The sequence below is a fragment of the Cygnus olor genome, chromosome 2, assembly GCF_009769625.2.
Source record: "Cygnus olor isolate bCygOlo1 chromosome 2, bCygOlo1.pri.v2, whole genome shotgun sequence".
In the NCBI taxonomy this organism is placed as follows: Eukaryota; Metazoa; Chordata; class Aves; order Anseriformes; family Anatidae; genus Cygnus; species Cygnus olor.
In genome coordinates this window covers 23,205,218-23,220,203 of record NC_049170.1, presented here as the reverse complement: position 1 = coordinate 23,220,203, position 14,986 = coordinate 23,205,218, and the positions used below count along the sequence as shown (strand labels likewise).

The following is a 14,986-nucleotide window of genomic DNA, read 5'->3' as shown; positions in this document are numbered from 1 at the left end:
AGGGAACTAGTACCAGTGTCAGAGCTTCTCAGCTGTTAATCCTTGTCACCACACTAGACTCTGTCTGCCAAGACACATAAAAATAATGCCAAACGTATCTGAGAATAGTTCATCCTTTTCTAGTACTAGTAGCATGGTTTTGGTGCATAAAACTATCTATGCACTAGGAAGTCCTAATCAAGTTATGCCATTTTTGTTCAGGTGGTAAATTCATCGCCAGCAGAAAATCTGCAGCACAAATATCCCAGTTACAGTTCCACCAAGCCAAAAACTCTCCCTAATACAAATAGCTCATTTGAAAGTTGGCTATACCATAATGCCAGCTGTTTAATTATCCATTCAGCCCTGCACTGTCCAAGGCCTTTTGGCTTCAGTTTTCCCCATATTAACATGCATATTTATCAGAAGATTGATTCACGTTCAGATTATGCCCAACTACAGAGCAGAACTGGGCTGTCTCCATTCTGTGTTTGAATTTCTAATGCTCCTCAAGGATTTTAAATGTGCAATTACATGACGTATAAATCATAAGTATAGCACAGTACCTCCACACTATTTCCTCAGTTCTCAAGTCTCAGTCCCCATTTGTCAGCCACTACATTGGTATTTTCAGAATCAACTCAATTCATGCAGCTCTGCTCCTCGGGGCTCCTCTAGCAAACTGGACTCTTGCTGCTCAGTTAGAAATTACTTCTCCCATACAGTCGTGCCCTCTAAGCCACATTATACCAGTTGACAGAATCTTTGCTCATTTACTCTTTTTATGATTTTCAGTTTACATGTTTCAGTCACTTGGTATTACCAAATATCATTCCTTATGTAATGCTTAAAAATATCTCCATGGCTTGTTTCCATCTTTATTTAAGGACTAATCACAAGCAATTAAAAAAAAAAAAAAAAAAAAAAAAAGGACACTGTGGTGGATATTTGTTTTTTTTGCTTACGGGATACTCCTTGTACATATCCAAAATTATTCTATTTAGAAGTCAGTCTATAGAATTTCATCTTCTGCATGAGGGAGACTTAGTTACTAAAGATGTCCAGCCCTCCATCATATTCAAATGTCTCAGCTGATGCTGGTTTCTGCTCTGTCCATGCTCACTGATGCAGCTGCAGACTGACCACATCCTCACATATATTAATTTATGGAGATAAGGGAATTTGAAAAACATTAGATTCTCTCATACTCCAACACTATTGTGCATGGGGTGGTCTCTCTGTATTTTGAGGTTCTGACTACTCTGTCCTCTGCCAGCACTGTGTCCAGGATAGTGACTCAATGGCCATGTTTGCCTGTTTATGTAGAGCCAACATCCACCATTGAGCACCACCAAACCCCCATATTCTGCCTTCCCTGTGCCAGGTGACATTTCATACCCACCAACCACTCCATAGTGCTTGACTTCAAGAGCTTTGCCTTCTTCTAGTTACTGTTCCCGTCACCTATCTGACCTTGCTGTGCACAACATAAATTAACTAGCACTTGGCAGAGCTTTTCTGCTTTTCGCAAGTATTTTGAGCCTGGCAGAGAAAGCACTACATGGGCAGAGGAAATGGAGAACAAGCGCAACAGGTAGCAGCAACACACAAAGCGGCAGCTTGGATCGGGGCTGGTAATGCAGGCAGAAAACAGGAGAATTTGAGAAGTTGTCTTATCTGCAGGGGACTGGGAGAAGAAGGAGACACCTCCTTCCCAAAGGTCGATCTGCCAGGCAGATAATGGCGGTCTTCCAGGAGGTGAACCCAAATCACTAAAAACTGTTTGTTTTTTGGCCACCAGTTCAAAAGTGTGAAAGCTCAGGCCTCTGCTGAAGACGGTGCCATAATTTGGCTACAAATAATTCAGCAGGGCAGCTGTAAGGAATGGGCTTTCCATTCACACATCAATTTAATTGCTTTGTATTTTTAACTGCAAGGAAGCTTCAAAAATGAATTTGTCTCAGAAGGATCCTGAACATCATGTGAATAGTAATTATTCAATTCTCAGCCTCCCAAAGACATTTTCATCTCTAATAGCCAATTTTCAGCCTCTTCCTGGAAATATTCTCCTGTTTTCCTAAATAAAATATCCTATCTAAGAAGTAATTATTATTTTTTCTAATGAGTCCAATGAAATTAGGATTTCAAGCAATGTGTATAGAATAAATATTATTTTTTATATTCAAGCAGATATTCTTTAAAATATGATAATTCATCACCACTATATTTTCTTTATAGCATGTAAATGAGCAAGAGAGAGAAGAAAAGCTATTTTCAGAGTTTTCCAGACATACATTCTGTTCCTTTTATCACATACCTCTGCCTTCTGTAGTTTCTTTCCATAAAAAGAGAAGAGAAAGAAATACAATTAAATTATCAGTATGCAGGTATACATGGTTAATAACACCAAAAAAAAAAAAAAAAAAAAAAAGGAAAAATATATACCTATTAACTTTTTTTATTAAATTTTTTCTCAATATTTTTTTTCTACAAAAACCATTTTGAAATAAACATTCATAAAGCACTAAAGCAGAATAAATGAGGAAAACACATGTTGATGGCTGAAGTCAGTGCTCAGTTGGAGGTGCAGTTCATGATGAGTTTAACTCTATTTATTGTGACGTTGCTAATGAAAGGTTCACTTTTGCCCTCTACCTCCAAAAACTAATCCCTCTGGCTAGATTTGATTCCCAAACTAGCCCTTAACTTCTGGAGCTATACTCAAAATATAAGCCCAGATTTTCAGATACTGCCAGAAGTTGAGCAATGCCATACCTTGGGGGACCATGTACTGGCTAGAGCACTGCCCGCAGCTGAACCTGCTCCACGTACCCACGGAAGGATTTTGAAAGCCAGTCTCACCCAAACACAGGTGATAAAGTACCTTAAATCTTTTTTTTTTTTTTTTTTTTAATACATGCTAAAGAACTAAAACCTTCTGGTTTTAGATGAAATTCACAAAAGGAGAAAAACTGGAAAAGAGTAATCAGATTAAAATAATCCATTTTGACCTTCAGTGAGCAGAAGACTTGCAGCTCTACACCAGGCAAGAACTTGAACCTTTTTTGCAAATTACAGATCTCTCTCTTTCACCAAAAAACGTACTTGAATTAATTTGGAATTAAGCTGACTGAATACAAATATCTGCTTAAGGAAACCTATGGTTAAATACTTTACTGACTGAAGGCCAATCTTTCTAAATTTATATTGTCAGTATGACAGATTTGTGATTGAATCAGACTGTACTCTTGCATTTCCTTTGTCAGATACAATAAAATCATAATCTAACCACCTACAAAAAGAAATAAAAGAAATAGCTAAACATATTCCAAACCTGGATCAAGCCCTCCAAAAGCAAATCCACATATGCATGTAAGAATTGTTTGAGAAATTAGCATTTGTAATACTTTTGAATATTATAAAAGGGTCACTGTACAAATATAATCACATTTTGATTTTTTAGGATATGTTTGAATTGTTGCTTTCATAATGTAACCTGCTATCAGATGAAATAAACATATTTTAACTGCATTAAGAAGAACACAATTTACTTACTTGTAACCCCAAGCAGTTATTCCTAAAACGAGAGCCAACACTAAAATGGTGCCAGCAATAGCCCCTATTATTATATTTGTGCTAACAACACCTGGAAACACAAGAAAGGGGAAAAATATATAGGGTTTTAGGAGAAATATATACAAAAAACAGTAAATGCTCTGTCTTTCAAAAACCTGCTTGGACAACTTGCACTAGGTAGACTAACTGTAAACAGTGATACACTTGTGAAGTATAGCACGGACATAAAAAGACCATTTTTATATCCAACTTTGACCTCTGTGTCTGTTTCCCATAACTGAACACTTGCTACTTGGGAAAGTTGTGCCACATATACCAATATAATGTTATCAATATTAAACTGCTGTAGTTTACAATCATATAACCTCTCTGGTAAATACATGTTTATATTGGAATAAAAAGGACTTTGTATTTTTATTTAAATATTTTCCATGGCTGAATAACCTACAAAAGACCAAAACTGGTATTCTGGAAGATGGTAAAACTGCCCCACAAAGGGATTTATAATGACTAAAGAAAAAATTTACACCTTCATTTTTCCCCAATACATCTTCCTCTTTTATGCAAGCCTGAAGAGGAATAAAAACTTTCACTCAAAAAAATGTAAAGGACTAAAATTTGTGTGTTAACATTCTACATAGTAGCCATGCAATAAAAAATGACTCTACAAATAAAAATTAAACATGTTAGTAACTTCACCTAGATACAAGAACTAGTAAATTTTTGCCTATCCTAATTTATCAATAACACTTAATAAGGCCACTCAAATGCAAGCAAGGTACAACCAGATGCACTGGTGCCAGTCCTGAGAGCTGTTCCAAATGCTCATGAGTGGCACTGCTCACATGCCTGAAACCTCATTCACAGACACTGCGTGCATCTGCTGAGCCAGGAAGGAAGAGAATAAGGCTCCTAACAGTACATCATGTTGCATGCTAGCTGAAAGAGCAGGGGATTTAGTTTTTGCTTAATGAACCTTCTTCAAATCCAAGTTTTTCCAGTTATTGGTTAAAATTATAACTTCATACCTTTGTTGATGGCATCTTTATCAAAAAACATATCATCCTTGATGCGAGAACTGCAGTCATCTCCTCCCCAGAATCGGTCACAAACACATTTTATTTCATTGCTACAAACCTGTAGCCAAAAGTGCAGCTCAGAATAAAATCATAAAATTCATCTATTCCCATAATTAAACTACAGTACAGGTACAGTGAAACAGCACTGACTTTAACTACCTGCAAAATTTTGCAAAACATTTTTAATATATAGCAATTTTTAATTTACACATTAGATATAAATATATTAAATGTATCATTATACATTATATATGAATATATGTAATTTATTGTAACCTGTTATGAAGTGTATCACATGATGGAATACATTAAGTACATTGATATATCGCTCAGCGTAATATAGAATTAATAGAGCCATTTATAACTGCTTTGGGAGACTGAACATCAATTTTTTTTTTTTAAATATGATGAAGTGGTTAATTTCAGATGATAAAGGGAGTTTTCATGCAGTGTAGAAGACAAAAGATGTTATGAGAGAAGGACTCCTTTGACCTCAGCTCAGCCATGGGGACCTGGACACTGTTTCAAACTTTGTAAGGCACAAAGGGACTTGCCAGGGCCACAATAAAGCCATAGGTTCTGCACTGAGCAGAAGAGCTGCCCTGCTAGCATGGTGCCAGCTCGCTGTTTTCTTCTCTGGAGGGAAGTAACCCTCAGACAACAAAATCCAATGACTTTATGGCTGTTGACACAATAAGGAGGGAATTAAAAATAGCATTTGTAAGAACAGAGCCCCAGGTTCCTCAGAAATGGGCAATAAAATCTTTATATGCTCCAGAACGTTGCTCGAGGAAATATCATTAAGTTAGCCAAAGCAATGGCAAAAGCAATGGTTGGTAAGATTTTTATAAAATTAATGCATGCGATTCATTGTTTAGGATGCCTGGACTGCAAGGCATTATGTTTACTTATATGTCTCCTCCCCCTTGCCTTTTCAAGTTTCTTCAGTATTAAGACTTGTAGGGTCATGCTGCTGGCTTCCCACAAGGCCTAGCTAGTCAACTACACAGCACTGGGTACTCATCAAGAATGGATAAAAGGAGTAAAGAGTATGAGAACATACACCATGTCCTGAGCAAATTTGGTTGTCTGTGGTGCCTGGGCAGGTGCTGAAGTTGAAGGACTCAGTGGGGAGGCAGCGATGCTCAAGGCACACCATATTCGGCCCACACGGCGTCCCATTCTCCACGTAGCCCAGGTCTGTCTCCTCATCGAGCTTCACATGACCGCCACTGCAAGACAAGAAGAGCACCCCAGAGACTTGTGCTGTTACCAGACGGGACTGCTTGAGAAACTTGTCTCTGGGCTGCTACCTTCATTTCTGTCTGCTTTGTATAATGCCCAGGACCAGGGAAGAGTAAGCACTGGCTTATTCACCTCACCAGCCTTAACGTAAAACAAACTACAATGGAGTATATCTACATCAAACAAATATAATGGTGAAAACAAAGACCATTTTTCTTGTATAAGAGCTTGTGTTGTATAAAACATCGAATTTAGATGTGTAGGACTTTATTTCATCTTACAGCTGTGAGAAGCTATGAGAACACACCACGTCTATAATTGGGATTCAGTTAACATATGGCAATGTATTAAGCTGCCAGTTAGTTTTGGCAATGCAACACATGTCTAAGTATTTTCAGTACATTAAGTACTCTACAAACATTAAAGAATGTAGTATGAAGAGGCCAGAGAAGAGCATTATGTCTCTACAGGCAAAATTGACTACTATACAGAGGGGTCTGCAAAACAGCTGTGCTCCCCCATACACAGTCAAGTTCCTGAAGGTTACCAAAGCTTGAGCTGGAAAAATGATTATTTGTTAACAGGACTTTTTTTTTTTTTTAATCAAAACATTTGTTCTCAACTTAGGAATGAGAAAGCTGCTTTTCCATGCAAGATGGATATTAATTGTTCTATTTTCAGGATTTCCAATTACCTGCAATTGTAGACTTTTCCAAACTGCAAGACAGACGATGTGATTTCACCATCAAGTTCTCCAAGTCTGGGCACACTAGATATATTCGAGCACAGAAGGTATCCACAAAGCACATCCCTGCATTGAGAGAATAAACAGATGCTCACCAAAAAAGAGAATTAAATTAAAATGCATGATCAAAAGACGTGTTTTTCTTCACTTGCTTTGTAACATGTTTGTTATTCTTTGCTTTTCTCTCACTGACAGTAACTCCCATAAATAATGTCCTGTTTCCCACAAAAATTATTCTCCTCAGAGCTTATACTGGGAAAAGAAGCTTTTTTATGAAGCATTATCAAAAATGCTCTGCAAATGGGGAACTGTCAAGAACAAATCACATCAAACTGATTTAATATCCTATAAAGATACAGTAACTGCCCCACAGAGAAGTGGTACCTGCTGTTTTTAGACAAACATATGACATACGTAAGGGAACTAGAGATAGATGCTGAAGGGACTTTACAACTTGTGTGCAGAGCCTGGTGCATTGTCAAAATAGAAGGGTCAGGTCTTTTCCATATTACGACGTGTTTTAGTCAATGAGTTTGTAATGGAACAAAATTAAGGTTATCAAATCTGTACAGAGAGCTGGGAAAGACCATTAGTTCACCTGTAGGCAGGATTAGAATTTATATGGCATTGACAAAATAAAATACTGAAAAAAACAGGATGCGGTTTGGTGAGGCCTGGAGAAAGGTTTACAAGTGGGAAGAAATAATCAGCTGCATAAATACAGAATGTGAAATACCAGCTTAGGCAGCAACTTGCAAGAAAAGATGTGGCGGGTTACAATACAATGAAAACTGAATAAAATTCAGCTATGCAAAGGCACAGCAGAAAAAGCAAACGTTCTGGGATGTGAAACAACAGGCTACCTCTAAGGCACACTGAATAACCCCTCTGCTCCCCTCTGCCCTGCTAGCCCCACCAAGAGTACAAGGACCACTTTTTGTCCAAGTGTTCCCAAAGCTCAGATGGTGCTCTCTTGCTTGATATCATCTTATTTTGGCATTCCACTCCCTCAAGACTTTCCTGCAGTATGGTTTGCAGAAGATGACCTCAGGTCAGGAAAAGTCTGTTCAGTACAGAGGCTTTTTGAACCTCTTCGTGACATCTAAAGAACTGGAGCAGGGATAAAAATCCCATACCAGCTGTTTCCTAAATGGATCAACTTACTGTTTATTGCACTGTATCCAAGAGTCCTTGTCTCTCCCACAGTTTCCTTTCTCAGTCCCTTCAATATTCAGCTTCTCATAGCAGTACCTGTCAGCAGCTGTCACTTCTGAAAATAGAAACAAATCTCTTCTAAGATGACGAAGACTTTGAAAAGCCAAGTCCTGGGAAATGGGGATGCACAACAAAAGTGAGCAGAGCTTCCCAATCTGTCAACTGCAGTATCATGGTCTGCAGGTGGGTGGTGAAACTCTGCACAGTAAGCTCAATGAGAAGTTTTATGCTGGCACCACAGGATTGTTTTAAGATTTTGTTCAGATTGATCAGGTTTGTTGGTCCAAAATGGCCAAAAGTTGCTGAAATAAATCAACAAATATGAGTACAGGCTCCCTAGGTGGTTGTTAATGAGGAGTTAAACATAAGACTTATAATGCCAGTAATTAATCAACACTAAAGAGAGCTGGAAAAGAGAAGGAAAAGACAGAAGGCAGGGGCATAGAGGGAGTTATGTTTCTCTTTTCATCAAAGCTAATCAGCACCAAAGCATGCTCTGGAAGCACCCCATTAACCATGAAGCCCACGTAACCTCATATCCGTACAGGAGGTGCCAGGTACTCAGGTGAATTGCTCACATGAGACCTCCATGCGTTACCATTCAAGTAATCCTGCTGATATGAATAAGCTTTCAAAAGGCAACAATCTGTTTGAGTCAGACTCCAGACTAAATTTAAACTCCCGTCTTTCTGTGACTTGCATGAGGAACTCATCTTAAGCATTGGCTGCATTCCTATGATTTCCCAACATAATGAATTAATTCAACATGCTTTTCATCTACCAAAGGTCCTGTGTAAACATATCACCAAAACTGTTGTAGTCTGCATGCTATTTATATAACTGTGTAACACATCTGGTATCCAATAGTGGTATTTCATGGGACCATACAGAAATTCCTGCGTACTTTCAACACAGGTAAGGACATAAATGACACCTTTTCGTACTGCAATGCAACTTAATTCATATTTTCCAGTCATGGAAAATGATTAAAGCTCTCCTATAGCTAGAGCCATTGTCAATCAAACATAAAGCAGTAGAAAGTACAAACAAATTAGAAAAATAACTACAGATATGATGTGCTTGATAAGATGATTTAATTTATCATCCAGATCAAAAGAATCACTTACTTTTACCTACTGGTGAGCGTGGTTCTCGTACATATGCAAGTTCTTTTGAAATTCCAGTTTTAGCTGAATGATGGCAAAGTACATATTGTGCCCCATAAAAATATTTTCAGCACCCAACAAGCATCATTCCAGAAAGCCTTGTCTTTGAACAGGGATATGCAGCCTATGTGCTGGACTGAGAGATATCTTTATTGAGCGTCCAGTACAATTTCTTTGATCTTCCTTACATTCCAAAATAGGCTGCATGTCTGGCTAATGAATAGCTTATGCCAAAAAAAGGTAGCAATGGACTTGCTCTCTAGTGAACTAGGTGATGTAGTCAGTACTAAAACATCTACAATCAGTCATGCAAGAAACAAACAAATGAACAGCATAAATTGAGAGAATTTAATTTAAAGTTTGGGGACTCCAATAATTGCTCCAAAAAACAAAACAAAACAACAAAAGAAAAAACCTCAAGGGCAAAGTTCAAAATAGAGCATAATTCTGGTTCACAGCCAATATGTTTCATAACATGCAGTACTGGATGGTTTTAATAGTTCTGAATATGCCTCTTTCCATAATTCTTCTTAGGTAAGATAATTTTTCAAGCAACCAATTTAGAAATATTAATATTTACTCACTTTCACCCCAGATATATTTACACTGACGGTCTCTGGTTTTACATCTTCCCCCAAAACAAATGCCCTAAAAAGAAAGAAAAGATACAGAATAAACTTCAAATAAGCTGCTTTTCAAAAAAGGATGTTTAACATATAGACTTGCCACCTTTTCTAGTGAGGCAGCTAATGCATGACTCTACTTTCTGTTCATTTAAATGCTTAGCTCCAAAATTTGACCAGCACCTCAAATTCTGGAAAATCGATAGCACTGTCTCAAGTGACTTACAAAGATCTCAGGCCATATTCTATAAAAAGTAATCCATAAAAGCAGTAAGAACGTAAAAGGAATTGAAATTGTATTTACCTGCTTGTTATCACATGAATATCCATCCATTTTATGAATATTGGGAGAACACTATAGAAAGAGAAAATAACTAATAGATCATTCAGACAAGCTTGGAAATAAAGTGTACAACAAATGGCATATGGAAAATTATTTCATTTTCATGTTTTGTTCTGAGCTTACACCAGATTTAATACATTTTTTATACACCTTACTATAGAAAACAGTAACATTCATAGTTACTGAGAGACTACAGGGTTGTTTTTTTGTTGTTTTTGTTTGTTTGGTTGGTTGGTTGGTTTGGTTTGTGGTTTTTTTTTTCATCTCTATGATGTAAGATATAAAAATCACCTGACTGGAGTTTCCTGTGCAGTTCTCTGCAATATCACAATCATTCACTGCTTCTCGGCACAAAACTCCTTTAGGTTCGAACTGGAAAAAAAGGACAGAAAATCATTGTCTTGGTTTCTCCATTGCCTTAAATGCAATACTTTCTTTGTGTCTTAACTAAAATAAAAAATAGAAAATTTTCAGGTGCTGACTGAATTGGGAAGATTTTCCTTTCCCCAGTAGGGATGTTGCACCACTCAAGCCATAGGCTGTTTGCTGGTGCATCAAGCTCAGGGACAAGCAGGATGAGTGCTGTCCTGGGGCCCAGGACCCTGGGACCTATCACACCAACACTGCAGTCGCTTTTGGCATTATCCTGACCAGGCCATTCCACCTTTTTGTGATTCTTTCACTCTTCTTTTTAAACAGAGTGATCTTGATCTTTGTGAGTTCATTTAAGATCTAGGGATCAAGAACACTATAAAGCTCTTCGAATAATCATTATGATTATTACAAAGTCCCATTCCTGTTGTAGAACAGAAACTATTCATAAATACATTGAATTCCATGTGACTTGACACCAACTTCTAAGTCACCAGATATTTAACAATGAAAAATGTACCAATGAGCATGTATGCATTCACAATCTTGTTAAAGACTGCCACTGTAAAGCCTCAAGACCTGTAAAAGCAGGAAGACATCCCACTAGGGGCAGCTGTTAGTGCCTCTGGTCATGGGCATACTCCAGAGCCCTCACTTTTCCTGGAAGGTTTCTTAAGCCCGTGCTACCCAGGTCATCCTGCAGCTGTGTGACTTTTTGCTGGATCTGCATGCACTGGGGTGTTGTTTGGGACAACTGCTATCTCTGCAGCTGGTGTGAGCAAGTACATGTCAGTGGAAGAGCAAGACCCTGGTACTTTCTCAACCTTCAGCTTATCTTCTCCCTACCTGTCTGGAAAAATGCAGACAACATCAGAGATGCTACAAGATGCTGGGATGTGCACTCACCAAGTTTTGCTTGCAAGCCCTTTTTCACTCTTGTTTTCAGGCAGGGTACATACAGCAGGGGGAAGATAATGTCAAGTATGGGAACTGCTAGTATAAGGGCTTTTGAGTTGTCCTGCTTAATATCTCCTAGGGACATGTGTTTTACAAAAATCTGTCCTTCTCCTCATCTGCTCACCTTCACCATTCTGTACGTAGACAAGCCCTTGTCTCATTTGCAAAGAAAAAAAAAAAAAAAAGCTTATTTTTTTCTGAGAGTCTTTAATATGATGCCCATGTGACAAATACTTGAACAAAATTCACCCACACTAGCAATTTGATATTTTTTTATGTTACATTAAAAAAAGGAATGCGCTTAGGCAACTGTGATCAGTTCCAGCATAATCTGTGCTTTTTCTTTTTTTAACATTTGGATGAGCACAGTTGAGAATGTGATCTGCAGTTATTATTAATGTTCCTCCCAAGGAAATGAAACCCTCAAATGGTGAAGATAAAAATATCACACATAGTACACCATCACCATGCTAACACCATTAATAATAATTAACATTATTATTAAATGAGCATCAACAATTATTTGAAGCCATATTAAGCTGGACTCCCTCACGGCCTAGATCTCTTTTACTGTTTACTGATGTATCAGGAAGAATATCTTATGGTTTACACAGGGCTTGATTCCCTTTATTCGGTGGGATTTCAGTCAGTGCAAACATAAGGAGACACAGGCAGACCTAACTGAAAATGAAGTCAGGTGTCTTTTAGATGAATATTTCTGAATGCTTCTGCTAGCTTTTTTTTTTTCCTTTCTTTCTTTCTTTCTTTCTTTCTTTCTTTGTTTCTTTCTTTCTTTCTTTCTTTCTTTTTAATCACATCCTTTTCTCAGGCTCTTTGTGGTATGATTTTCCCATTCAGCCTCACAGGGACAAATCCAGAGCTACGCATCAGGAATTAAGGGAGTGACATAAAGCACAGACATGTTTGAACAATGATGTCTAATGAAATCTCACAGGACTTCTTCATCCTGATCTGAAACTGGAAGGCTTAGATTCTCCTCTGTGTTTGACCACAGTCCCTGCCCCAAAAAGCCAAATCTAAAAGGCAGAGAACTGCCCCAGAACAAAACAGTTTTCAGACAATTTTAAAAGGCAAACTTTCGGAAAAGGAAACACAAGGTCTGAGATGAAAAACACACATGCTGTGGTGCCTGCAGTCAGCTGGCTGTGTTGCTGCCTGGAGGCTGCACTTACCCGACACTTCCGACAGCAAAGCCCATTGCTGCACTGGGAGCCTGCCGTCAGGGTGCACGTGTTGCAGCACTCTCCTCCCTCACTGGCACACTCCTGAGGAACACAGACAGAATTGTAGCAGAATACACGAGAAAAGCAGATAAGCCCAACACCTCTTGTATCCCATCTTGTCTTAGTGTGTTACCCAAACACATTTTTAAGCAGGCTTCTAGGCACCTGGAGGCAGAAAAAAGCATGTACTGTGGGGCATGAAGATGCTGCACAGCTGTTTGCTGTGCAATATAAGAAATATTTTTCCTAACTTCACAACATCAACCATTAAATACTGACATTTGAACACTGACCAGAGAGATATGTTTCCATCAAGTATATACTTTATAATTTTTAAGGCCTGATTTTGCATAGGTAGCTATTGCTATTACTCTTTAAAATTGATGTGGTGATAAAATATAAAAGTGCTAAACATGTTTGAAAAAGGTGAGAAATGATGAATCCTTTGCTCCAGAACCTTAGCACGGCCTGTCTTCCTCCACTTAACATTAAGAGCAGTGATGGGCAGCTCCTGCAGAATCGAGTTGCTAATTTCAAACACATTGCACTTACTGATATCGACCCACAGTCACACTCTTCTCCATCTTCCACAAAGCCATTGCCACATTCTGGAGGATCCAGAAGCTGCAGGGCAAAATCAGAAATCAAAGGGCATGTCTCTCCTAAGGAAATCAGTGTCACACTTTTTCCATACAACAGGTTTTATATGGCTAGCACTACAAATGGCTTGACTGAAACACAGTACCAAACCCAGGGAGAAGCAGATTATAAACAAAACAGATGAAATGTGCAGAGACCAAACAACACCTAACTCAGCAGTTGTGCAGTTACATGGAGTATTCTGCATTGGAGTGACATTTTCACAGCAGATTCAGTTTGAGCAGAAGCCACAATCAAAAAGAAAAGGTGTGACAGTAAAACAACATCACATTTTCATTATTGTCACAGTTGTTGTAGTTGTTCTGGAATTCACGTGATGAGGGCTGTGTCACAGTTTGAATCCTGCATTATGCCTTCAGAAAGAATAACTGTAAAAAATGTCCCTTGGGACCACACCACATGGCTCAGAAGTGCAGGGAGAGTGAAGAGGCTGGGACTTTTTCTCAGTTTTTGGTACAGTCAGGTGCTATTTCCTTCTCTTTTTCCTTTACCACGGTCACGAACTTGCAGCAGTTTTCCATAAGCTTGTGTCTCAGGCACAAAAATGTGTAGCCAGTGAGGCTTCTTCCCTTCTCTTTCCCTTCAGTCTCCCCACTAAACCGTAACTTAAAATGTCTAATTCATAGAATCATAGAATATCTGAGTTGGAAGGGACCCAGGAGGATCACCAAATCCAACTCCGGGGTCCCCAAAGGACCACCCAAAATAAAAATAAAAATAAAAATCAGATCATGTGTCTGAGAGCACTGTCTGTCCAATCCATATATTTGTAGTAGTACTTTTCTTTCCCAGAGGCTAGATTCATTCACTGTACTTTACACAGGACCCATGCCATGCTCTTTTAAGGGACACTTATAGTCTGTTCTTTCCAGTTTCATTTCCCTTTCCTAAGATTTCTAAAGGTAATTCTTCGAATAGATTTTTTTTTCCTTTGGGCATAAGAAAACATAATTGTTGCTTTTAATATGTAAATGAGAAGGTATAGAAGTGCATCACCAAGACAGCCTGAACTCAGAGCTCTCCAAATTAAACTAGGATCATTCCACAAACCTCTCTGCTTACGAGCCATCTGCACAAGTACTTCAGTCGTGGTGTAGAGTGGCTCTCTCTGGCTGCTGCCTTTCTACCAGTAGCCCACAGGATGGAGCATCATCCCGCTTACTCTGTGACACAAACCAGCCCAAGGCTTGTGGCACAGACTGATCGCTATTATTGGATCCCCCAGCTGAAATGGAAATTCGACTGCAGCATGCAAAGCATGTGTAGAATGTTACATTAAATATAAGCAAGCAATTATCTGTCAGAGTTATTAAAAAGTTGCTAAAACTGCTTGTTTCCTAAATATTTTGCCAGAAAGCTTAACTTCTTCAGTATCTCTAGGTGTGCTGCACAATGCAGACAAGTAGATGGACATAACAGAGGGTAATTACTTAAAACATTGGGCCAATTTGCTGCAGTATGCAGGTGCAACTAAATAGGAAATGAAAGAAAAAAAAATTACATAGCTTAACCCCAGAAGTTATTATATAATTCATCTATTCATGTGAAAAGACCTTATGCTCAGTCTGCTTCAGGAGTCATTAATGTAATTTTGGGGATCACAGCTGATGTTACAGTGGAGCACTGTCAACCATTGCACCTTGACACATCGGTTTCATCTCATATTTCTTGGAAAGTGGAAGTAAGTTGTTGTTTCACCGCCCTTTCTAGAAAACACTTGTATTTGACAGCCTTGTGAATTAGACAGACATCCATTGTTAATCACTTCAACACAAACTGAAC

The 14,986-nt window shown here is 38.5% G+C and overlaps 1 protein-coding gene across 1 annotated transcript in view; it reads right to left on the bottom strand.

The window, feature by feature from the left end:
* The window catches only part of ADAM22 (ADAM metallopeptidase domain 22), a 142,674-nt gene that overhangs the window by 26,648 nt on the left and 101,040 nt on the right, over positions 1 to 14,986 (bottom strand). The window contains 11 exon segments of the mRNA XM_040547059.1: positions 2,297 to 2,314; positions 3,535 to 3,625; positions 4,584 to 4,692; positions 5,698 to 5,866; positions 6,574 to 6,690; positions 7,789 to 7,894; positions 9,590 to 9,653; positions 9,933 to 9,983; positions 10,263 to 10,343; positions 12,494 to 12,586; positions 13,097 to 13,168. Of these exon segments, the coding sequence (XP_040402993.1) occupies positions 2,297 to 2,314; positions 3,535 to 3,625; positions 4,584 to 4,692; positions 5,698 to 5,866; positions 6,574 to 6,690; positions 7,789 to 7,894; positions 9,590 to 9,653; positions 9,933 to 9,983; positions 10,263 to 10,343; positions 12,494 to 12,586; positions 13,097 to 13,168 (971 nt within the window).